This window comes from Microplitis demolitor, chromosome 5 (genome assembly GCF_026212275.2).
Source record: "Microplitis demolitor isolate Queensland-Clemson2020A chromosome 5, iyMicDemo2.1a, whole genome shotgun sequence".
Classification (NCBI taxonomy): Eukaryota; Metazoa; Arthropoda; class Insecta; order Hymenoptera; family Braconidae; genus Microplitis; species Microplitis demolitor.
Genome location: NC_068549.1, coordinates 7,158,683 through 7,184,707, shown reverse-complemented (window position 1 = coordinate 7,184,707; position 26,025 = coordinate 7,158,683). Strand labels below are relative to the sequence as shown.

General features: G+C 28.7%; 2 protein-coding genes across 8 annotated transcripts in view; both read right to left on the bottom strand.

Annotated features, from left to right (window-relative positions):
• The window catches only part of LOC103569660 (prion-like-(Q/N-rich) domain-bearing protein 25), a 33,196-nt gene extending 17,548 nt beyond the window's left edge, over nucleotides 1-15,648 (bottom strand). For 2 of the 6 annotated variants that reach the window (XM_053739138.1, XM_053739143.1), the window contains exons 1-10: nucleotides 15,001-15,635; nucleotides 13,802-13,938; nucleotides 13,226-13,316; nucleotides 12,447-12,695; nucleotides 11,513-11,761; nucleotides 10,927-11,175; nucleotides 8,904-9,149; nucleotides 7,208-7,456; nucleotides 5,013-5,258; nucleotides 995-1,246 (exon numbers count right to left, since the gene is read on the bottom strand). In XM_053739138.1, coding sequence (XP_053595113.1) covers nucleotides 995-1,246; nucleotides 5,013-5,258; nucleotides 7,208-7,456; nucleotides 8,904-9,149; nucleotides 10,927-11,175; nucleotides 11,513-11,761; nucleotides 12,447-12,695; nucleotides 13,226-13,316; nucleotides 13,802-13,927 — 1,957 coding nt within the window. In that variant the 5' untranslated portion in view covers nucleotides 13,928-13,938; nucleotides 15,001-15,635. Of the gene's footprint in view, nucleotides 1-994; nucleotides 1,247-5,012; nucleotides 5,259-7,207; nucleotides 7,457-8,903; nucleotides 9,150-10,926; nucleotides 11,176-11,512; nucleotides 11,762-12,446; nucleotides 12,696-13,225; nucleotides 13,317-13,801; nucleotides 14,073-15,000 lie in introns of those variants that run through there. The other 4 variants (XM_053739140.1, XM_053739139.1, XM_053739142.1 and 1 more) reach the window with 4 other exon arrangements.
• A 2,143-nt stretch (nucleotides 15,649-17,791) lies between these two features.
• Nucleotides 17,792-25,761, bottom strand: LOC103569647 (ATP-binding cassette sub-family D member 3). 2 transcript variants are annotated; one of them, XM_014444789.2, is made up of 13 exons: nucleotides 25,591-25,761; nucleotides 24,725-25,008; nucleotides 24,612-24,654; nucleotides 23,648-23,838; nucleotides 22,836-22,905; nucleotides 22,633-22,730; nucleotides 22,195-22,375; nucleotides 21,918-22,130; nucleotides 21,773-21,842; nucleotides 20,514-20,989; nucleotides 20,154-20,432; nucleotides 19,912-20,073; nucleotides 17,792-18,274 (listed from the first exon to the last, which is right to left on the bottom strand). In XM_014444789.2, exons 2-13 carry the CDS (start codon nucleotides 24,838-24,840, stop codon nucleotides 18,197-18,199), a joined length of 1,977 nt encoding a protein of 658 aa, XP_014300275.1. In that variant the 5' UTR covers nucleotides 24,841-25,008; nucleotides 25,591-25,761; the 3' UTR covers nucleotides 17,792-18,196. The 2 variants fall into 2 exon arrangements, with proteins under 2 accessions (XP_014300275.1, XP_008545250.1); XM_008547028.3 differs by lacking the exon at nucleotides 25,591-25,761 and adding an exon at nucleotides 25,127-25,584.
• Between the last annotated feature and the right edge of the window lie 264 nt (nucleotides 25,762-26,025).

Sequence of the window (26,025 nt, the reverse complement as noted above, 5' to 3'; positions counted from 1 at the left end):
ATTTACTAATATTTGATAAATTGATTTATCAATATTTGATAAATTATATATATCAAAAAATATTCGACTGTATTTATTAAATATTATCCTACACATATCATATATATTTTTCTATCGACTAAATATTAATAAATTGATATTAACATTTGATAGGTCGCTGATCAATATTTAGTAGAAGTTTATTAATATTTGATAAACTTTTATCAACTATTGATATGTGAGATTTGTATATAGTATTAATGAGTGTGGTGGCGTTGTACCTTTTAACCTAACATATTGCCTTATGTACGCGTTACAACTAAAAAATTGTTTTTATGCTTGTTGAAATAATTATAAAAAAAAAAAATAAAGTGATCTGGAAAAACTATTTAAAAAATGAGACTTGCTAAATTCCACCTAACCTACATCAACCAAACAATCTGCTTACATATCACAATAGCATATAATATATGTAGAATGGTAAACTATAGATCAGTCCGTATTTATTAATATTTGAGAAACCGCCGATAAATAATTGATAAACTGTTTATTAATATTTAATAAACACATTTACGAATATTTAATAAGACGTTTATTGATATTTAATAATCTGTGTATTAATATTTGAAAATGACCGACTTGGGAACAATCTATGTAAATCATTTATCAAATATTGATAAATTTTATTAATAATTAATAAATTCTTTTCTTAGTGTTTTAGGACACCTTGTATAATATTATTATAAATTATATGCATATTAAATAAATTGTACATATAATATTATGTTTTAATATATTTATGAATGAAGAGCACTATCAAAGTGCATAACTGATATTTTTAAGTTAACTTCATTTTGTCCAATTCGTTTTTGTTATCCTGAAATTCTATGCTCAGTTATTAAATAATTAACATGTAAATATAAACGTTACATTTTAAACTTTGATTAATTCTACAATATCAAAATCGTTATAACGTATAAAATATTTAATATATATATTTTTCTTATTTACTCACTTGGTAGGCATTCATCATGTGATACTGCTTCAAAATTAGTTTTACATTGACATTTATTATTAATACATATAGAGTTAGAAGGTGCACATTTATCATTATCAAAACAAAATTGATTTAAAATCGGCGCACATGAATTATCGTCCATTTTTACGTAGTTATAACGACATTCGCACACTTTATTCGAAGTACATTGTGTATATTTCTTTATCTTTCTGCAATCTTCATGGGTATTACAGGGCTCATTTACTTGAACTGAAACAGTTAAAAAAAACCTCAGAAACAATAACAGATCATCATATCTGTAATTACAAACAATCAAAAATATACATTATATGAACAATTGTTACATTAATCAAGATGTCAATCGAACTTCAAACCAATCATTATTATTTCTACTAGAATATTTTGATACAATATGTGGGATTTTTCTTAAAAACTAAATTTAATTAATCCGTAATAAATATCAGCTTACATTTTAGTGACATGAACTATTCTATTAGGTATAATTTCACGTCTGTTGCCGTTAAAATTAATAATCTAAAGTTTTTTCGTTATACTTGAGTAAATTATGAACGTAATCCGGTTGGATTATAATGATACTGGCCGCTACTCTCAATAGTAGGGGAGCCCATGAGGCTAAATGGGGATTTACTCGAGCGTCGTAGAGACCTATTGGGATGCAAAGCTTAGATGATAAGAAGAAAAAAATGTTATATGATCTATACCTTTACATCGGTGGGGGGAAGGGCTATAGATTTTTAAATATGTAAAAAAAAACTGTTGCATGGACATCCTCGAGCGCATCAGATATTGATAGCATCAATGCCCTACGTATTTTTAATAATGTACGTATGTTAATCTGATCGTTTGCATGATGCGGGTGATTGTATATAAGGGTTGAAAATGAAAAAAAAAAATTTAATCGAGCGCGTCAGATTTTCTAAGGGAGTGTTAAGTACAATTAATTAATGTAACGGGGCGGTTAGGTCCACCTCCGTTTGACGGGAGGCCGATTCCTCGCCCAATAGGGCATACTCGCGCTGCGCAAATCGCCTATCTTCTACCGTAATATTATAAAAGCGAAATGTGAGCATAAGCTCACATTAGCTTACCCATCAGGCATGCAGTGCATGTGGGTGCCTCACCAACAACCACCACGAGACCGTCCTCACTTGGACCCAAACACTCCTCCCATCTCAGGAAATAGAGAGACTCTGGTCGAAGTGGGGCTTGGATTGGGTCCCCCATGGTACCAATTCCATGTATTGGTGGACATGCTGCAGAATAAGTGCTGAGCCACAGCCTGCACTCAGTGACCCCAAAAAAAGTTTCTTTCACATTATACTCACTCGGGTTTCTGACAGCAGTCAAATAAACTTGCCCTCGATTATATATTACCGAGTGATTATCACTATATGCTAGTGATAGTATTTTATACGAGCTAGTATCCCTTAGAATTTTAAGACAATCTGAAGAGTTGGTCTCACTCGCGCAGAGGTCCTATTGGCTTCCTGCAACCACGGAGTTGCCGCATGTTACGGGTGCAAGACATGCGGGCACCGCTAACGGTTGGAGTACTGGTCCCAGAACCCGCGAAGAGGGTGGTACTTGCTAGTTTGGCGCCCCCTAGAGGGCGCCAAAACCACTTCTGGGAGTGTTAAGTACACCAAAAAAAAACTCTCATTCACTAATCTGACGATTTCGATGGGACGCAAACTCGCGGCCATTTTCATAATGTGCAAAAAAAAAATCGCCATTTTGAAATACTCAAGCGCGTCAGATTAAGATATATATGGTTCATCTTTATGTTCTAAACGTACTGTCTCATAATCTGACGATTATCTAGAGGGATTCGCCTGATCTGACAAAAAAAAAATTAGAAAAATGGTTCACTTTAAAGGCCATCCCTGCAACTTCCCGCTAATTCCATTCCTGGGCGCTTGAAATTGTACTTATGACATTTTTGAGCTCAAAATATAATTTATGTGATATTTTGAGCTCGCTAAGTTCAAAGAAGTAATATTTCTATGCATTTGAGCTCTCCCAGCTCGAAAGTCTGATAGAAGTTTCATAGAACACTATTTTTGGAATTTTCAAACCGCAATAACTTTTGAATGGATCAACCAATTTTCACGCGGTTGGCACCATTCGACGCAGTTTTATCATCCTCATAAATAATTTTGCAATTTTAATTGATCGAACCACAAATTTCGGAGTAATCCCGAAGAAACACTTTTTCGGGTTTCTTTCGTTCTAAAGTTACTAAAGATACTAAAGTTAGCCGACGTTTTTAATTTTTTGATTTTATTTTTAATAATTAAATTGTAACAAAAAAATATTTTTTAAAAATTGCACTTACAGTTTTTGAAGTTTTTTTACAAGTTAAATTTTTTTTTATTTTTTTGTAATCATTTTTTCAATAAAAAAAATTCTAAAAATTTTTATATGTCAGCTATAGAATAACTTAATTTTCATATTAATTAAAATATTTTATAATTATCGATTGTAAACTATTGATAGTTTGCAGCTCCAAAATTAGTTGATTTTAAAAAATCTTAAATAATATAAATAAATAAATGCGCGCAGCTGCACGTATTTAACTTTATCGACGAATTTTTGTTATTTCGGCTTGCGGAAATCGTCAGATTATATATTTTTCATTATTCTTGAATTATTTCTTTCAAAATAAAAAAAAGTTTAGCTACGCTCGAGAATGTCGAGATGACGTTTTTTTTTTACAACTAAGTTGCCCTCCCTTTTTTTTACGTCACTCTCAAATTGTCAGATTAGTGGAATATACACTTTTTAGGATGTAATTAACTCACCCTACCTTAATCTGACGCGCTCGAGAATTTCTGATGGTCAATTTTTTTTTACTAATCTGATCCTGTATCCTTCACGGGCGGCCTTATATATGGGCCTCATGTTTTGTGGAGGTACTTAACCGGGTACAAGGTATCCTCCTGTATATTAATCTGCCGCGCTTTAGTAAATCCCGAAATCCCCGCTTGGGCTCCCCTACTACAACTTCGCCTGCTCTCTTAAAATGAACCAGTGAAATTCCACTGATTCAACCATTGAACTAAAAATATATAAGCGTGCGGGTACAGCAGCATCGTGTACATGATTGTATTCAAGTCTTTTATTGTGTCATAAGTTATTAATATTTATTTATTATCTTTATGTAATATATCAACTAAGTTTTATATGACAATAATAATTATATGACAAAATTTTTACAGAATATGAAAATAAATAACTTTGAAGTTACTTCAATAGCTAAGAGCTGACCTCAATCAAGAATAACATTTTAAAATTAAATATTAATTAAATAATTCATAGTCATAGGTAATTGTTATTAAGACTCTTTTAGTTCACTTTCTTTTTAAATAAACGATTATAATAAATAAAATTAAGTGGAATTCACTGGTTCAACCAGTGGATTTCACTGGAAAACCAGTGAAATTTCACTGATTCATTTTAAAAGAGTGTGTAGATTTTGCGATATTTATATCCCTATATCCAAAATTCTCATGGAATCCACTAAAATCGGCCAAAAACCGAATTGAAACCAATAGACTTGTATTTGTTTCTATACAGTTTTTTACCCATTTGCGTGAATTCTATGGAACTTTTGGATAAGGATTGTTGTCAAAAATTTCGATGAAACCCCCCTAGTAGATTTTCGGAGAAACAACAATGGTGGTTCACTCATAAAGTAGAATACTGCCTTAATAGTTTTTCTGTGAGTAATGTAAACAACGAGAATGTTTTCCCCTGTTTAGAAAATCTCATAAAATCCAATAGATTATCAAAAATTCCCATATAATAAAGATCTTATAAGAATGAATGAGTTCTATGAGAAGTGCTATAGATAAGTACAGGTTTTATAAATACAGCTATGAGAATCTATCGGATTTTTTAAGCAGGGTTTTCATTTGTTAGTATGGATTATTTTATTTTTAGCCAACAAATGAAATTTATTAAATTAATACAACTTATGGCATGATATTCTCACCTGATGCACATTGATAGATAGATAAGGCTACAAAATTTCCTTTACATCTACATTGATAATCAAGACATATTGAATGACTAGGTACGCATTCATTTTGGCTCATACAATATCCTGATAGAAGTGGTTTGCATTGATTATTTACTCTTATATAATTTGGAGAACAAACACATTCATTATCTCTTGAACATTCCGCATTTACGATATACATGCATTCTTTATTATCTGTACACCGTTTTCCTAAAGACCCTTAATAATAAAGAACACCAGTAAATTTAAAACTTTAAGATGAATGTACACGGAATAGTTATTTTCGATACGTATGCGAAACGGTCGAGATTCTGACGGCTTGAAGTGACGTCATTCTTAGCAAGACCAGGTATAGTACGAGGTCTAGATGAGAATGTATCAATAGCCTCAAACGCGTGCCTGAACTTCAAGTTTGTCAGGGTTCCTATCTTTGAGCATAAAGTATCGAACAAAATTTTTTGTCATATTGATGGCGGAAGTTGAATTTGCGAGAGAAACAGTCAAAAATGTTTAATTACTGTTTAGTTAATTTCAAAGTTCTACCTAGTGGACGTTTGTCGAATTAAAAAATAATTCGACTCGTTTATAGCGTATTGTAGTAGTCGTGTAGGAATGTAGAGACAGGTAGAGAAAGAGAAGTTACTTTTCGATACTAGTTCGAGGAAAGTTAACTGAACTATAGATTGCCAGAAATCGTATAGTTTGCGCCCTCTGCATGTTACTCGAAAATTCAACTTCCGCGGTTGATATGACAAAAAGAATTTTTTAGTGAAAATTACTCTGCAATTTCGAATAATTCTGGGCCATTCCAAAAAATTAGTATTTTTTATTTTGACTTTTAATATTTGTCATTGAAATATTAATATCACTAGACTATATTTTTTACTCTACTAGTGAGTAATTTTTTAACAGCAGATAAAGTGGTATAATTATATGATTTTATACTCTGTTGGAATCCTATATTTAATCGGTTATTGTGAATATTTTATCTGAATCTACCAATGTTTATTCTACGTGTATTAATTTTTAGTCGTTAATATAAAATTTCTTTAAGTCTATTGATGTTATCATAAAAAATTACTTGTACTTCGAATAAAATTTTGAATCTATTGAAGTATTTTTTACTCTAAACTGCAGAGTAATAATTCATCAGTAGTCTTCGTTAATTGTCGCCTAATATCCGCTTCGATTAAATGTCTTTTATTTTGCTCACGACAACTTGTATATTACGCACATAATCGTATGATTGGAAAAAAAGACGATCTCTTTATCTCTCTATAACTTAATATTAATTTTAAAATTAAAAAAAATTTTGTATCTTTTCTTTGTCAACTCAATTCGAGTAATTTTTCTTTTCCGTTTTCAAAATATTTATTTCAAGTCACATTCTAATGCAATTGGATAGTTTTAGATTTTTTAAAGAAATTTCAACCTATTAATTGTAATTTTTATTTTAATTCAATATAAATTTTATAAAATGAATTATCAACTTTTTATCATAACCTACGAATATAAATTCCTTCGCAGATTTGAATTACGGTGGAAACACCGTGGGTTTGTTCCATTTTACCACTGTGATTACGCGGTGTATCCACCGTGATTCCACGGTGGCTTTACTATCGTGTGTACACGGTGTTTCCACTGTGATTAGGCATTGGATATACCATGGAACCACGTTGGTGAAATCGCACAGTCACCGTGGAATCACGGTAGATACTTCGCGTAATCACAATGGAAACACGATGTATACACGGTGGTAAAGCCATCGTGGAATCACGGTGGATACACTGCGTAGTCACAGTGGATACACTGTGTATACACAGTGGTAAAATGGAACAAACCCACCGTGTAACCACGGTGGATCCACGGTGTTTCCACCGTGATTCAAATCTGCGGGGGTTGCATAATAGAGAATTTATTTAAACAGCCGCCAGGGGTAATTTTTACTCGTTATTGTGAGTAAAAACTAATCTGATTGTTTTTTACTTACTAAAAGAGTAAAACTTCGTAATTTGAAGATAAAAAGTCGTAGAGGCCCAGAATTACTCGATTTAGAGTCATTTTTAGAATAGACGACAAAGCAATATTCATACAAAAAATCATTCCGTGTATGAGTCATAATTAATAAATAGAAATTATTCTTAAAGTACTGAAATAAAAACGCTTACTTGATTCACACAGGTTATTTGAATGAGCTATATAGTTATGTTTACATTGACATTTACTGTGAAGACAAACAGAATTAATGGTTGCACATTCTTCATCACTCCAACAATATTCTTCTAAAAGTGGTGCACATCTAGAGAAATTCAATGCGATGTGATTTGGGCTACAAACACATGTTTTATTTTTTGAACATTGTGAATGTAGTACTTCTTGGCAATCTGTATCCACTTCACAGAAATTGCCTAACATTGCTTGAATAGTAAGTACCAAAAAATCAATGGAAACCATTATTTTTATAATCAAATAAGTATTTATAGCAATCAAAAAATTTTTTTATCGTCATAGTTAATTTATTTAGCCTATTTTTCTAAACTTGAGTACATCATCGTTGGAAGAAAGTATAAAACTAGTTCTATTAAATTCCGTAAAAAATTATCATATACATAAACATGTGTGACCATCGATTAAAATACTTTGTACATTCGTCATATACATATTTTAACCAGATATGATTGTATACGGTCACATATAGTTATATACGGCTATGTTTCGAAGTAGTATCATGTTAATAAACAAACATTATAGAATAAAAAATAATGAAAAGTGTATTATACATAAACATTATTATATCGTATGTATACATGATTATATATGAGCGTTGTATATCAATGATCATATATGACTTCTTTTCTCGAGTAATAAAGTCATGTATAGTTCATTGTTTTAAATAAGACAAACAAAAAGTTATTTACAGTCATGCCATAAATTAAAGAAACAAAAAAATTTTAGAAAAATTTTTTAGTGATTTTTGCAAGGCTGTAACTTCGTGAAAAATGATCGTATCGAAAAATAAAAAAAAAAGCATTTTGTAGCTTGAAATTTCTAATTTCAACTGATTTTCATCAGCTTTCTTTTAGACCTCCAGCCATTGCAATCATTAAATTGATCAATCCACCCCAAAAAACGGCTCGATGGATCAATTTAAAAATTTTCAGGGTTATTGGGGGTACATTAAGCTAATAATATCCCTGGCAACATTATTTTTTTATCGATATTTGCAGAGTAGCGGTTGATTTACTAAAAAACCAAAAAAAGTCATTTTTTTGTACTTTTTTCTAATGAATGTTAAAAATAAAAAAAAAATTTTTTTTTTTCAAAAAATGATGAAAGGCTCTCGTAGAGACTTTATTTAAGTTTTTAACGCCGCCCTTCAATTTACTGTGCGCTCATTAGTACCTGAAATATCGATGATCAAACCCAAAAGGATCATTTTTCGTTTGAAGGCTGATATCTCAGCGACAAGTTATCGTACGAAACTCGGAAAAATTCAAATTAAAGCTGATTGAATTTGCTAACCGACCTATGCATTGGCTTCGCTGAAAAAAATTTTTTGCAGCTCGTGGGCTCTCTCAAAGAAAAGGAAAAATTCAGAAAAATTTTTTCTCGCGGTATTTCTCATGTTTGCGCAACGGCTGGAGGTCTAAAAAAAAATTGATGAAAATCAGTTGAAACTAGAAATTTCAAGCTACAAAATGCTTTTTTTTTATTTTGCGATACGATCATTTTTTACGAAGTTACAGCCTTGCAAAAATCACTAAAAAATTTCTAAAATTTTTTTGTTCCTTTAATTTATGGCATGAGTGTAAATAATTATATTAATAACAATTCAAATTAATTTTTTTTTTAAATTGATCTTACCTTTTATGCATTGAAATTTGGATTCAGGAACAAAATTTGCTTTACATTGACATTCATTATTAATACATAACGAGTTAGTAGCTGCGCATACTTCATTTTTCCAACAAAATCCTCCTAACACTGGTACACATTTCGAATCATTTATTAAAACATTATTATCTCTGCATACACATGTTTTATTTTCTGAACACTTTGTATGCCTAACTTCTTCACAATCCTCATCGCGTTCACAGAATATCCCCAATTCTATAAAGTTGATCAGTAGTTGTAATAAAATAAAATCAATTTGTTATCGGTACATGCACAATATAAACAATAAGTGTGTTAGTTGAGAGCACTTATTTTTTTTGTCTATACAAAAAATATTGGTAACAAAAAAGAAGCACTATGAAAAAATATTGTTCAAGATGCGATGAACAAGGTTGTGATTGATCTATTGAATAAATATCGTCTGTTCATCGCAATATTTTTGAGAATGTCTTTTAATTGCAACTGTAAAAAATCCAGCCTGAATGTAGTATAAAACGTGTTTTGTATTACCTGGAAGGAACCTTACTGGCATGGTAACAATAATAGGAACTTGTTTTAACTTCGAATAGAAACTGTTATTTCAATGATCGTAAATTGATCTAAAGAACAATCCCTGATCCATGCCAGGTATGCGTAAACAAACTTTGACTAGATTTTGAGCAGTTTTTAACAATAAAGACGTATTTTCTGGCCACTTAATGTAAAAATTATTATATGCAACCCAATCGAATGAGCATTTAATACTCCTGTGTTGGCTATACTCACTTGTAGCTTGTGAACCATTCCACATTTGCTCACTGAGAGCACAATTTATTTGAGACAAATAAGATTTGTTTCAGGCAAATCAATCCCATGTTTGAATGGACCCGATCAATACTTATTTGAGACAGAGATATGGTTCATTTGAATGAAATAATGATTTATTTATAGTTAACAAATCTGTATTTGAATGGCAGCACTGTAGCGCCATTCGTTAGCTACAAACATATATATATATATATATATATATATATATATATATATATATATATATATATATATATATTTGAATGAAATAAATGATTTTGTTGAGTCAAATAAATCTATTTCTTTGCCTCAAATAAATTGTTCTCTCAGTGTTGTCAAAAGCTCGGCCTACTCGATAACATAATATACTATCATGATTGTTTTGATTGAATGAGAAATGTACCGCCAAATTATGCAGTTTGACAAAAAAAAAAAAAATAAATGCTATAAAACAACACATCCTAATGTGTATGTGATCTATGCGTATGTTTATTCACTTGGGAAAAATAATTTTCATGATTCCAGCATGAATGGAAACTTTATGATTCAGTGTTTCTACAGCCAGAAGGGACAAGCTAATTTCAGTCTAATGCCACGAACAAATATTAGTACTCAGTTTCAACTTTGATACTTGTCATATGTTTGAAAGTATTTCAGACCTTTAATTTTACTGATGTAAATGACAATTCTGACTTTGTGATTAAGTTTTGTACAAATTTGCATAAATAGTACTTATAGTTTCTGCTTAATTATAGATTGCGAATCACAATTTATACTTACTACCTAAAACTTTAGGTCCCAATGCAGAATATCATAAAAAATATAGTAGGTGACAAGATGAAACGCGATCTCAGACGGCGGGTGATCAGCCGTCATATACGGCCTGGGCAGCCAACTTCACCCTGGCCTGAAGTCATTTTGTTTCATCCCTTGTCACCCAATATATTATTACATTTGATTATATCAACGTAGATATTTTTTAAAATTTTAAATCTAGAATAGTAACAATAAGTCGGTTTAAAACAATTCGGATCAGTGTATAAATTTCTGCAGATCGGATTATTTTGCATTTGCGTCTACATAGATTTACATATAGATTTAAGTGATAAAGAAATTAGATCTATCTAGATAGTAGAATGTAGAATTTATGTTCCTGTAGATCCAAATTATTTTCTTCCGAGAACGGATAAAATTAATCTCTACTAACTTCGCACGCACTGGTGATTGGACTGAGCGCTATAGTCAGGTTTACAACGGCATTTATCAAATATACAAATGGAATTTCTGAGCGAACAATCTTCATTTCGCCAACAAAATCCTCCTATTACTGATACACAAGTTGAGTTATTTAATGCCAGATGGTTTGGTCTACAAACACATATTTTGTCTTCGGAACACATGGCACGATCGGTGTCATGACAGTCTTGATCGTTTTTACAAGACTGATTTAAGTATGCTAAAAATCCAGTAGACATATGCATTTTATTTCTCATTTTATAAAGCAATTATAATAATCAATTATATTCTTAATCAATTTTTTGAAAACTCCCGAACAATTAAAATTTTTAATTCTTAACATTATTAGCAATTAACATTTACATACAAGAATGCACAAGTTGAATAATTTAAAAAAATGTAAAATACTTATTCAACCAAAACTAAAAGAGCTCGATTGAAACAAAATGAAAACAAAACTTTTCAATGCAGTTAGCGAATAACGGTAGTAGAGGTAATTATTAAAGTACAATATTTTTATATGATTTTAAGATAATCGATAAAAATGTTACACTTACACAATACACACTCTTTATTGAATGAAGATATAAATGAACGTTTGCATTGACACTTATTATTCATACAAACCGAATTTAGAGGCAAACAATCATGATCTTTCTCACAGAATCCTTCTATAAGTGATATGCATAGTCCATCAGTGTTTGCAATACTGTTTTGTTTGCAAGTACAAATCTTATTTTCAGAACACATCGCACGATTAACATCATAGCAGTCTCCATCTTCTTCACAAGGCAGATCTAAATAAACTAAAATAGGTTTGAATTAGAAACAAATTTAAAATATCTCTAGAGTATCATCCGTTTGTAATTAAATTTATTATTTCATAAAAAACGTTTTTAAAATTTTATAAGAAATTTTACAAAACTGTAAAAGGTTGATGTTTTTGCATTTCTTTCTTTGTATTTTATTGCTTGGATAAAAGATGAACCCAATAATAACACAATAGAACATTGGGTGAATTTTATCTAAATAATCATAAATTTTATTCGTTCCAATAAGATTCAATAAAAGTTTGTAAATAGTAGTCAAAAATATTCGGGTGAAATTTGTTAAATTTTCGGCAAAAATCTACGACACACCATTAAAAAACCGAACCCCGGGAAAAACAAATAATATATGTAGATCATATATACTTTTTAATTGATTTCATATATGACTACACATATCATCCTAGTTCTGAGTAAACTTCGTAACTACATTTTTTTCATAATTAAAATTATGAGTGAAAAACATTCTTTAGTACTGCTATGGTGTAAAAAAGCTTCAAATTTTAATAATTATAACAGAATGTTTGAGAGACTGTTGAATTTTAATATTTCTATTAACGCACGTATAACAGAATAAATCTTTTGACCGATTTCTGAAAAACTGTAGAACTGTAGTAGAACTGTAAAAAGAAATTAATTTAATTTTAAATTCTATAATACTTACTTTTCGCGCATTCCTGATTATTTACAGCTATAAATTTATTTTTGCATCGACATTCATTATCTAAACAAACAGAATTATCAGGCGTGCATTCACTATCGTCCTTACAAAATCCACCAATAACTGGGACGCATGTAGTGTCGTTCACCGTTATGTAATGTTCTTCACAAGTACATCTATGTTCAAATTCAGAACAAATTGCATGGTCAGTAATGCAATCTTCATCGTCTTCACAATACATTCCAAGAAGACCTTAAATTTAATTCAGTATAAAAGCAACAATTAGAATATAATTTCATCAATAACCTATCAACTTATTTACGTTTTTTCTCATAATACAAAAAAAGTTTTATTTTTTTTTTAATTAAAATTATTTGAAAAATGGAGACTGAAGCTACAGAAGAATCATTAAAAAAATCGAACTTTCTTTTACTTTAACTGTGATATATATTTACGATTCGTTTTCATTTATACATGAAAAATTTATGATAATTGTTTTAATACTCTTTCGAAGGTTCAGATAAAAATTAAAAAAAAAAAAAGCACAGATTTTAATCTTAGTCTGATTTTCGAATATTCAAGTTTTAACAAATGTAAATATTTTATGATTTTAATAAGTTGTTTCCGCCATATTAGTGTAGTATAAAAACGATAGGGATAAGTGAATATGAGTGATTTCTATGAATTATTTGTGTGAAGTTGTGTACGTCAAATGCTTCTTGCATAGGGTGTGAAATGAATTACTATTGTTAGATACTCATACTCTACTTTTGTTAACCTACTATTGATCTCACAATAATGTTGCATGAACGATTCTATCAGTACACACTGATAGTGTTCATCACAGCACGGTATGGTATGTCCGGGATTACACTGTTGAAAAATTATAAATAAAAAAATTTTACATTTCATCATTTACGATAATTACTATATTATATACAGAAAAAAAAATTGTGGTTATTCCAACTAGAATATTGAAGTAAAACATTGTAGTAGCAAGTATTCCAATATGTAGTCAAACATACTACACATTGGAGTACTGGCAACTGAATATTGTAATAAACATTAATGATTGTAGTGAGCGTTACTGCATGTGTGGTTGAGGTTACTCCAAGTCAGAGTTGGCATTTCTTTAGTCCAACTTGTAGTAACTTCAACTACAGATGCTGTTGTAGCAACTACAATTTTTTCTCCGTGATTTTGAAAACGATCATTTTGAAAAGTGAATGCCTACTAATTGAAAAAAATTTCTAAACGAAAATCATCGCGAAATAAATTAATATTTAGATTACTAATGGAAATAATAAGATTTATAATTTATATAGCTCAAAAAAATTGTCATTCATTAATGTACTTACCAAAGATGTATAATCAGCACATTCTTCATTAGAATGATCTTGAAATTCTTCGAATCTACTAGCATATACTAGTGAAATCCCAACCATAATAAGTGAAAAGTCAACTAACATTTTTCTGGTTACCATTGTAATGTTATCTAATTAATTTTTCATAAATTAATGAATATTCCAATATAGATAGCTAATGTACAAAAAGATCTAATTGTAGATATTAATTTTCATGGATTATTTTATGAACTCGTTACCCAGACTAGCGTATTGAATAGTCCGACTATAAATTTATAATTCAAAAATGATAAATTTTATTTTGGTGATTAAGATTCGAAGTTTTTAATATCTTTTTTGAAATAAAATTAGGCTTCAATTTCAAAGTGAATCGTAATTTTGTCATCAACCAGTTTTGAATTCATCGCAGTATAGATGACAAACCTGATAATAAAATACGATTAAAAATGTTTTAATCGTTTTAAATCGTCATTAATCGTCAATTGATGATTAAAGAGGATTAAAAACTATTTAAATTTTTAATCATTTTTAATTCTCATGCACGACCAGAAATTGCAATATTATTTTACGATTAAAAACGATTTGAAATTTTTCAACGTCATGAATCGTCTTTAATCGTATCATAATATTGCAATTTCTAGTCACACATGAAGATTAAAAACGATTTATGACGATTTGAAATCGTAATCATCATTCATCATTTTTAATCGCAAAATCATCAATTGTCTCTCGATGATTGGAGACAATTAAATGTGAAAAACGAAGACGATTAATGATGATTAAATTTTTAATCTTTTTTAGTCGTCACAAATCGTATTTTCTAATCAGGGAAGTTTCGTGCTTATTGAATCAGAGATAAAAGTCGATACTTCTTAAACAGTGAATAATTCAATAAACAACATTAATAGTATAAACAAATAAACAATAATAAATAGATAATTCAGGTTAACGGAAATGTGAGCAAACCCAAAATAATCAAACTATTGTTTAAAGAGTGCTGTTTTGTCTTTTTATTAAGACTTCCTCAAGCACCTAAAAATCAAAAATAAATTTTAGTTGCTTCAGGAAGTCTTAGTAAATAGACGAAACGGAGGTCTTTAAACAATAGTTTAATTGTTTTGTTTCTTATTGGACGTAAACAAGATGCCGAATATTAATAAATTATCAATAAATCAAGAAAATGTCATACGAACCATCAGTTTACCTCCGACAACTATTACACAGAGAGAGGCTATTTTAAGCGTATATAAGTTCGAATCACGTAAATGTTTACGGTACTTATATAAAATAGTGCGTTTAAGAAAAAATTGTTCAAGTATTAACTTTTTTTTTAATCAAATTAAGGTAACTTAAAGAAAGATATTATTAACATTGTTTGAAGAAGCGAAGTTGAGTATGAAATGATTAAGTTAAAAATTTTATTTATGATTTACATTCCCAATACGAGTAAGAAGTGGAACATCAAAATAATTGGAAATTCTCCTTCAAACAATCACTATTAAAAATGTTATCAATCATGTAGTCAATATTTTTATTTATACCACAATATATTTTTAGTCTTAAATGATCACACCGTTAAAAATAATACATTAAGGTGGAGTGGGGCTGTTTAAGACGCTACGTGTTCTTCGTCAATAAATCAGCAACAATTAAAAAATAAATTTTAATAATTGCTTAAGTATAGAATTTACTAATTAACAACAAAATTTATGTATTAGATGAATGCACAAAAAAACTAATATTATTAAATTATTAGGCCGGTATTCATAATCAGGACATACAGCTTAAGATCAGCTTCCCCATGTTATTTAGCATTAGTGTGCAACATATACATCTATAATGACAGCGCCACCAAAACTAATGCGCAGAACTTTATCATACGATCTTAGAAGTACATGTATACAATACACGCTTTTTTTTTAAATTAATAGGTGTAAGCGCACTCGGCCAATACCGATGAATTTTTCTTAACGCTAGAAAATTTGTTTTGATGTTTTGTTTATTTACTATTGAGTCTTTTGGTATATCAATTTTCGCACGTTAATTTGTTAAAAAATATGAATTAACAATAAATTAATTAAAGTTATCTAATTTAATAAAATAATTTTTTATCAGAATAAAACTATGTAAGAAAAAAAATGCCATCTGGCAGCCAAAATAGAAGGTAGATTTTTCGAAAATTTTCAGCACTGCCATGATTTTTTGCTAGCTCGCTAAACCAATTTTTGAAGGCCAGTTTTTCAATCCGAGATTCTTAACCCGCGATTTAAATATTGTTACTTTTACTTATATTTTGATACTATTTTTATATCATACTTATATTTATATTACACTATATTTATATATACATGTACGAGCAATACTAATTTAATTACACTGATAGAAGAATTTCTTAGTATTTAAGAAATCATTTCTTAAACATCATTTTTTCGTATTTAAGAAATGATTTTTTAATAAATTTTTTTATGAATATTATTTTTTGAACCCTACTCAACCAATTATGATAGGTTATGACAAAATTCCTTGAAAAATTGATCATATGGACAAAAACAATAACTAGATTTAAAAAAGCTATCTACAAATAGAAAAGAAGTTTCAGTTTAAAAACTACATTAAATTGTTTTTTTTAAGTAATAACTATAAAAAAATTTCAAATCATAAAATTTAATTTCGCAACACTATCTATTTTTAACAATGAAAAGCATTCAATGAACATTTTTTAATCAGTAAAATACAGCGATAGACATTAATGACGTTAAATTTAAAATTAACTTCTTAATAAATAAAAATTTAGTGCGCTCGCTTGTCGTTCCTAATTTTCAATAATATCTTCATTATCGTTCGGGATTCCCAGTTATTATATATGTAATAGTACAATTTTTTAAATTGTAGTTAATATATTTGAGAAGCCAAACATTTAAACCTAGAAATAAACACCGCTGCTAATATGTTACCGTTTGCTCTAAATTCCACGCTCAGAATTTTCAGCTGTGACTGTCCATATCTGCCTTAGGCTGTTATAACTATTATTCGTTGTTACTCGCACCTACAAATTAATGTATCCAAGTCCCGATACTTGGTTAATAATAGATTAATAGATATCTCAAATTCTGTACAGTAAAAAATTTATTGATTGTAAAAAATTTTTTGACTGTTGCTTTTTGTCAAATTCATAACAACATTTTCTTTCTTTTAACTAAATACGACTGGTAAATTTTTTATATCGCGTATGATACAATGTATAACAAACAGTTATAAACATTAAAATTGTGAAATCAAATAGAATTTTTTTTTCACCTTTCAATTCGGAATTCTCCCGATACTAATCTATCGCGCAAACATCAGTTTATTTTTCATTCGATGAGTTTTGAATTACGAGTCATTGTATTAACATATAAATATGTATACTTTTGATAAAATTTATTTATAAATTCTATCAAAAGAACATAATAATAAACTCAAATATATTGGAACTAAAGTTTTATAGATTGTATTTTACAATTGGAGTAGGCAGAAATATTTGATTGGCTGTAAGCCTTGAAATAAAAATGGAATGATAAAAAATAAAAATGGAATGAAACGCGCATCGATACTCATTGCTCATAATAATAAATTTCAGATAAAATGCACTGAAAAAAAAATTATCTAGTTTTTTTTTTTTTTTACTAACTTTATTTTATAATAACTAATGTCATATTTTTTTACAACATTATTCTACACCGTACTTTTACAATGGACACCTTAAAAAAATTACAAATAACCTCTTTAGAACTTTATGTTTTTTTTATTTTTCTATTAATATTGTCCAGCAATCCGTAAAAAGTTTATTCTTGTAATTACATGTTTATTTGACAGTATCAAATTTACAATTAAAAATGATAACAAAATTATCTCTAAATTGTTAATCATTAATTTTAATTATTAATTACTCCAATTTGAGCGATTAAATCCAAGAAATTACTTTTGATTGTTAAAAAAATATTAAATTGAGAATTATAAAACTGCTCAAGTAGAAATATTACTAACAAAAATATATAAAATCCTTTTTCTAATACTCTATATAATTTAAATTTACTTATATTAATAATTTTTTAATATTAAACAATTAAAAAATCGATGTGCATAACAGTATAATTGATTATCTTAATAAAGTGCACAAATCGAATTTAATTATTATTAAATAATGATAATTTGTATTTAATTTATTAATATCTATCAATTGATTCATCATTTTAATTTAATCCTAATAACTTTATGTATAATAAAGTCTTTTAATTTGATTTATTATTAAAAAAATTAATCACCTCTTATAATCTATAATAATTCAATACCTCATGCATTCAATTACCATTAAATAATTTGAGGATTTTTAATAATTGACACTAAGATTTACGAACCAAATTCTTCTGTATTAGGCTCAATTGGTTTAAATTCGTATGAACCTCGACCATCCATTAACAAGTAATACTGAAACAAAATTAATAATACGTAAGTAAAAGTATGTTTATTTATTAATTTAATTAAAGCCCATGTAAAAAAAAATCAATGGTGGAAAAATGATTCTAATAATATGTCAAATATGTTCGCATGTCAATTTTCCAAATCTAAGACGTAAACTTCTGAAAATTCAAACAATGTTTGATTTGAATTTCATCCAATCACCTTTTATATATTATAAATAAACTAAACAGAAAATGTTAGACACAAGTTGTTAATAATGTAATTAAGAGTATCGGATGAGTGAAAATATTATTAAAATTTAACGTAGATAAGCAACAATGTCAATCAATCTATACGCTATTCTAGAAAAATTACGTTTAAAGACTGGGGTTTTATGATTTAAAACCATTTTTATTTTTCAATATAAAATTTCTCGAAAAACATTTTCTCGAAAAACGAAAGAATCATTTGGTACAAAAATATCAAAAATCTAATTTTCTATTATATATTATATTTAACAATTACACGTAAAAAAAGTGTAGTTGAATTTACCACAATTTGGAGTACATATACTACACTGACTAGTAATATATTAGGATGACTAAACATTTAGTAATGACTACTAGCTTATTGTGATACACCAACTGTGGTAACATCTACTACTGTCGTTGGTTAAAACAAATCCTTGGTAAATGACAGCTGTAGTTCTTACTACTCCACATCATAGCTTCTAATTTTGTATCCTTAATTTATTTTTCAAATATATATTAATCGATATTTATTAATTTCATGGTATTTAAAAAGTTTTAAAAATTAAAAAATGTATATCATATTGTGCGCACAAAGAGTTTTTAAATATATTAAAATGGATTAATAAGTAATAAATTCGAAATGTCACACGCACTAAATTTTTAAAATACATTTTTTTTCTATACGTCATGATATTTATTTTTCATTTGGAATTATCTTTATGACAAATTAATTCTTATATTACCAACATAGTTTCATTGAGTATTTAATTTTTGTTGACATGAAATACAAGCACGTAATTTTAAAGGTTATAATTCACACATTTCAAGATGTAGTAATTTTAACTACAATTGTGGAGGTAGTACAACCACACACGGGTGTAAAAAAGTTTAAGGTGGCGCTGTCGTTTTCGTTTGTCAGTCATTTTACTCCACATTGGAGTAGATTGTACAAATTATGTGATATTGCGTACTCCAAAAATAGTAGTACCAACTAAATCTAGATGAGTTTTCCATACTACATTGAGTAGTTACTGGGCCTACAAATTTTTACCCCAGTCGAATAGTAAATAGAACTACTACAGTAGAGATTAATCTTACACAGTGTCATTCATGCTACTCCATTTATCACTACGGAGACCACAAAGTGTAGTTTAATTATTACTAATTTAGTGTGGTAAATTTAACTCCATCATTTTTTTACATGTACATCTTAAAAATGCTCGCAAGATGTGTATAAGTTTCTAGTAATTAATTATTATTTCTTCTAATTTTCAGGTTAAGGAGGCTCCAAAAAATGTCAACTTAAAATTCTACGCTATCTTAAATTTGTAAAGTTCAAAAAAAAAATTTCGGTGACGCATTTTTTTTTTTTTTTACACATATGTGGATAAAGAAAATAAAAAAATATTTTACCTCGTGATGTTTCCATAATGAACGTCTATGAGACACAGTGAATAATGAAATGTTTGCTTGTCGACAGTAAGAATACATTGAATCTTCAACATCCACACTCACTGCACTTGTACATTCATCTAGAATTGCGAATTGTGGCTTGTGATAGAATAATCTTGCCATCTAAAAACATTGTAATCATTATAATGTAAATAAATAGTTATTAAATTGTTTATAAAATAATAATTAAAAAATTAACATACAGCTATTCGTTGTTTCTCCCCACCAGACAATACGTCCATCCAATCAGCGACTGTATCCCATCCACCTTCACGTTCTAATAAATGGCTGAGTTGTACTAGATCTAAAAACTTTTGTAAATCTTCATCCTTAGCATGATTACGTCTTTGCATTTCAGCCTGAGTGTGCGGATAAATAACCTGATCTCTCAAAGTACCGAGTGTCATGTAAGGTCGTTGAGGAATGTAAAATAATTTAGTACTCGGTGGCTTTGTAACTACTCCTCCCCATACAGGCCATAACTGAAAAATTATAAATTAGCATACAATATAAAACAAGTGCTGATTTATTGATTATGTAAAATGATAATTAAACATATTTACCTCGCCGAGCACACGGAACAATGAGCTTTTACCACAACCATTTGGTCCGCAAACTAGTACATTCATTCCAGATTTAACTTCAAATGTAAGATCACGAATAAGAACATCACCATTGGGTGTAACCAATGGTACATGATCAAAACGAATTACATTATCTTTGGGAATGATTTTTCCTGCTCCTGCTTGACCGATTGATAAATTTTTAGCATCCGTTATCATTGTTCTTGTGTACTTTCCGTTATTCAAATCATCAAGAACTTGACGTATTTCTGTTACGCGCGCTGTAAAACCAGCTAATCGTGTCATTTCTCGACCAGCGAGAACTAATCTACCAATAGCTTCTGCCATTTTTATCAGCATTCTACCATTCTCGTAATAATTTTTAAACCGGTGATCGGGTGAACCAGAAAGCACTGGATGATTTTTTTGAAAGAATGGAATACTCACTGCATAAAAACCAACAACTGTTGCTATATCTGTAAAATAAAATTTTTTAAATTAATTATTATTTAGATAATATTATTTTAATACAAATAGTTTGGTTTGTTAATTAAGGGAGACCACTAGTGTGAAATTTTGAAAAATCAATTCATTTTTTCTTGCATATTTTAATAATCTATAGCTTCAAAAAAAATATACTACAATTTCTATTGCATATCTCGAATAGTTTTTTTGAGTTACAGCCATCTGAAGAGCAGCCGCTTATCGATTCTCGAAAATACATTTTTCAAAATTGCTGCATCTATAACTCGAAGACAAATCATCCGATCGATTTGAATTGCAGTTTCTTTTATATGTTTCTATGAACCATGAACCTCCAGTTTTACAATCGAATCAAAAATGTAATTTTGGCTGGCCAAAAATCATTAAATTTTCCCGCGAAATTTGAATTTTTTTTTTTAAACTCCGCCATTTTGTTAAATTTAAATTTTTTTTCAGCCCGAGGGTCATGGTACGGGAAATATCTTCTAGTTTAATAAACTTTTTGGTTTTTTTGATTTCATGGACTGTGAAGGTCGCTATTACTGCAGCAGTGGAGGAACTTTTTTTTTTAGCGTTAGAAGATTGTGAATAACTAGCTGAATTTTGATTTTATTGGTCCAAAAATTTTATCTTGTATTCATTATATATCCACAAATATATCCTTGAAACACTAAAATATTCCATACAGTAGTTTTCTTTAAAAAAATTTCTAAAAATCATCGTTTTTTCAGACGGTCACACTAATGGTTCTTTTTAAAGAAATAAATAAAAATTACATTTTCCAACAAAATTATCAACTACGCCCATAGCAACTTTGAACTCCAAGAGTGATCTCAAGTGTTGCATCTGTAATTAATAATAAAAATGAATTAATAATATTATTATAAATATAAGTTAAATAAAAATGAATATAAAACGTACAAGCTTATGGAAACTTGCAAAAAGAGTCAACTTTTCTCGATTGTTTCCACGATAAAATGCAATCTCTTCGGAATTTGTAATAAGACGTGAATTAATATGCCGGAATTCTCCTTCCAATCGTTGTTCTTTTACTGTCATTGAAGCAATAGGCTTTCGTATGTGCGTAAGAAAACTACCAGCTACAAGCAGGTATCCCAACATTAGTAGAGGAGTCTATAAAGTAAAAGACAAAAAAATACAAATATTAATTTTACATCTTAATAATATAATAAATTACCTGTCCACCTAAAGATGATGTCAATCTGTAAACGTAAATTGAAATATCTAGTAGTGGTTTGGCAATATTGCTATACAAATCTGTACAACAATCACAAAATTTATCAATATCCGTTGTGAGTAATTGGTCAGGATTAGCAATACGAGTATCTAAATTCGTCATTTTGTAGTAAGTGAAGCCCCTAGAAAAAAAAAAACATATAATTAAAAATATGGAATTTTTTTTTTTTAATTAATTAAATTTTTCCATATCAATTCTGATGAAGCTGAAGCTTATTTCGGCCGCTAGCTTCAGCTTCATTCAATTCTGCTAATTAACATAATGGCTTTGACCTCTATTGTATTCTAAATAGCTATCCAATCATATAATTGTTTTATACTATAATATATACGATTAAACAGTTAAATATATAAATAAAATTAAAAATTTGGAACTTACTTGAGATATTGATCGAGTAAATGTCTCGTTATATTAGTTCTCAACCTTAATTTTATTTCACCTATTCCATATTTTAAAAGATTATTCACAATTGATATCTAAATTAAAAAGAAAAGTAAATTAATAAAAAAAATAATCATTTTTAAAAATACATTATACTAAAAATAAATTTCCATTTCATATTTGTAGTACAGTAAATTTACCATGGGTAAAGCAGCTAAAAATGTTAATAACCGTTTCTTGAACATTGGTCCGTCCATATTGACAATTGTCCTGCAATCGAGTACATAAGTTTTTTTTATTATATTTATGACGGGGTAATGGATTCACTTGCTGGACTCCAACCATTATTTAATTTCTCTATACATTTCTATATAATTAATAATAATAAGTATCAAAATGAAGTTTAATTATTATTGAATTTAAAGTAAAGAACCCGATTTATTAACAGAGTACTAGTTATTGACACGATGTTATTTAATCATTTACTTAATTTTTATAAGCACCCGTAGAAATTGTGAATGATTTTCTACAATCTTTAAAATATATAAAACTAAAAAATTTAGTTCTAGTTTATAATATAAGGATTCGATAAAAAAAAGTTCAATTTTATTACGAAAACTTAAAATTCTATATAAATTATATGACATGTCAATAATTGGTACGTCTAAGTGATCATACAAAAATAATGTGATTTTGCTATAAAATATGATCAATTAATATTAAAAATAATTGGTCTATTTTTACTACTAAAAATAACAAATAAATTATAATAACTTCCATATTTGATATAATATCAATAATTAGGGCTTTTACTTTGTACTTAAATTATTAAAAATTTTTATGGCAAATAGATGAATAAAAAAATTCATTAGAAGGGCTAGAGACTGGGTAATTTACTCTGATTAATTATTTTTATCTAAATTAAAATAAGATTATTTTAGCGATAATAAAATGTGAGTTAATTAAAATACTTTTCCTCATACCTATGAATAAAACTCTAAATAATATTTACCCTTCAATAAGAGTACTGATACGAATCATCCATAGATCACACAATGATCTAACAACAAGTGATCCAGCTACCAATACAATAAAGCCGGTTTCAGGTGTAAGTAATCCAGGAATACCAATAGATAGTAACTGACGAAGTTGTTTGAAAAAGACAGCATTGACGTGGGCTTTAGGAGGACCTTTAGGCTTTTCCTAAAGTAATAAAAAAAAAGATAAATAAGCAATCATAATTAAGGAGGGAAGAGGGTCTGAGATACAAAAAAAAGAGGATATTTTTGTAATTTTTTTTTCAGAGTACCTTCGTTATTAAAATTCTTAAAATTTGCGACATTATTAAGCATCATTCCAAAAATATTCTGCTAAATGTTCATAAAAAAATATTGAAAAATGAGCCAGTGGTAGTGGGGAGAGACGAATCACCTCAAAAAAAAGTCTCCATGCCGTAGGCAGGATAACTCATGACTGCTTTATCTTAAATCAAAAAACTTTTTTAATAGCTACTTATTTTTTAATTAAACAAAAGGAGCAATTTTTGACAAAAATCCGAATTTTTGATTGCACCTTTACCAAAAATTCAGAAATAAATATTTTGTTTATTCCTTCGTTCAAACCCAAGATAATTTTATGTACTAAAGAAATCTTTTTGGTTTTTAATTTCAGATGAAGCAGTCATGAGTTATCCTCTCTACGGCATAGAGAGTTTTTTTGTTAAATTGATTCGTCTCTCCCCACTATCACTGGCTTATTTTTAAATATTTTTTTATGAAAATTCATCAGAATATTCTTGGAATGATACTTAATAATGTCACAAATTCTAGGAATTTTAATAAAGAAGCTACTCTAAAAAAAAACAAAAATATGCTCTTTTTTTTTGTATCTCAGTCCCCTTTCCTTCTTTAACTTTAACTTTTTTAATCAATTGATTAGTTGCATGATTTATTTATCGTAATTAAAATAAAAATTACCTCTTTGATGACATAGTGTACATCATTCGTCGGCCATAAAGTTCTATAATATTAACACGCCAATGATTAAGCATTTTATTTATTTAAAGACAATGACGCTGATAAATAATTACCTTGATTTTATTGAACGTTTAGTTCGTTTGCGTTTAAGTAACCAAATCAATGCACTGATCGCTAATGCACCAGCGACATTTTGTTTCGTTAAAAATTTACTAGGTGCTGGAGCCATTCTTTACAATTCTATACTTATGATACGATGATGATGGTGATGTCAATGATGGTTATAATAGAAATGATATCAACTAATGTCAATCTTGTTTTGTTTGTTTACTTGCCGCACTCAGAGTGCGACCACGCTACACACACATGAACATTAATAAAGAATAAATCCTGGCCACTGAAATAAAAAAAATAATTAATTTTCTACACAAAACTCCGAACATAGAATACAGAACTGTGTACATCAGTTTTGTAATGCAATATATGTGGTGAAAAAAAGGAAGGGATATACGTACAAAGTAGTGGGGTAAAAAAATTATTTCCGTCTTTGTTTAACAATTAAATCGCTAGCATTTAATTATAGTCTCCTTCGTTACTCTTAATATCAACGGCTACAAAGTACACGCTCTTTACTCTTAATTATAAGGTTTTGCACATTAACCTAACCTATTACGTACACTGATACGGAGATATTTTTAAATCAGCTGTGGTTCTGTAACTGAACTGTAGTTATAGTCGTTATTCGTTATACCTATATATGTAATATAAAATATCTTAACTCTCTGTACTGTCATTTGTATTTGTATACAACGTAGCCTTTAGTAATAAAATATACTCTATTTCACGTTTGTATATCAGCTTGGAGCTTAAATGTCTTGTTCATATAATTTTTATATTTTAAATGTCAATTACTCATATAAGTATGTACATATATAAAATAATTCTGTTATCAGCTGTATGTTACTTTTTGCCAGCTCACCATTTATTTAATCTAGTTGACACTGACCTTGAAATAATTTTAACTTATATAAATTAATAATCATATTTTTTCTTTTTCCATATATTCTAATTCTAATAAATTTTAAAATTAATTAGACGAATGATCTTGAAGTTAGCAGGCCATTACTAATTTTCGGATTTTTTTTTTTCACCAAATCAATTACAAAAAAATGAAAACTAAAAATATGCACCTTTAGAAAATTTAAAAAACTACAGGTGCGATTTTTTAAAATATTTTTTTTTTTTTTTATAATTTAATGCTTAAAAAAAGTCTAAAAATTATTAGATGTCGCCTAACTTCAATATCATATATTAGACACCTATTGTTCTTATTACACACTTTAGAAGGAATATTTATTTGAAAATTACGAGCAACCTGCAGTCAGTACGTGACTGGCTAAGTATTACTACTAAA

Excerpts from the sequence above, each read along its gene's own strand:
- LOC103569647 (XM_014444789.2), bottom strand. The coding sequence starts at position 24,840 with ATGGCTCCAGCACCTAGTAAATTTTTAACGAAACAAAATGTCGCTGGT. Across the intron at positions 20,990-21,772 it reads TGATAATTTTGTTGGAAAAT|ATATAGCAACAGTTGTTGGT; the intron begins GTAATTTTTATT and ends TTTATTTTACAG. Across the intron at positions 20,433-20,513 it reads TGTTCCGTGTGCTCGGCGAG|TTATGGCCTGTATGGGGAGG; the intron begins GTAAATATGTTT and ends ATAATTTTTCAG.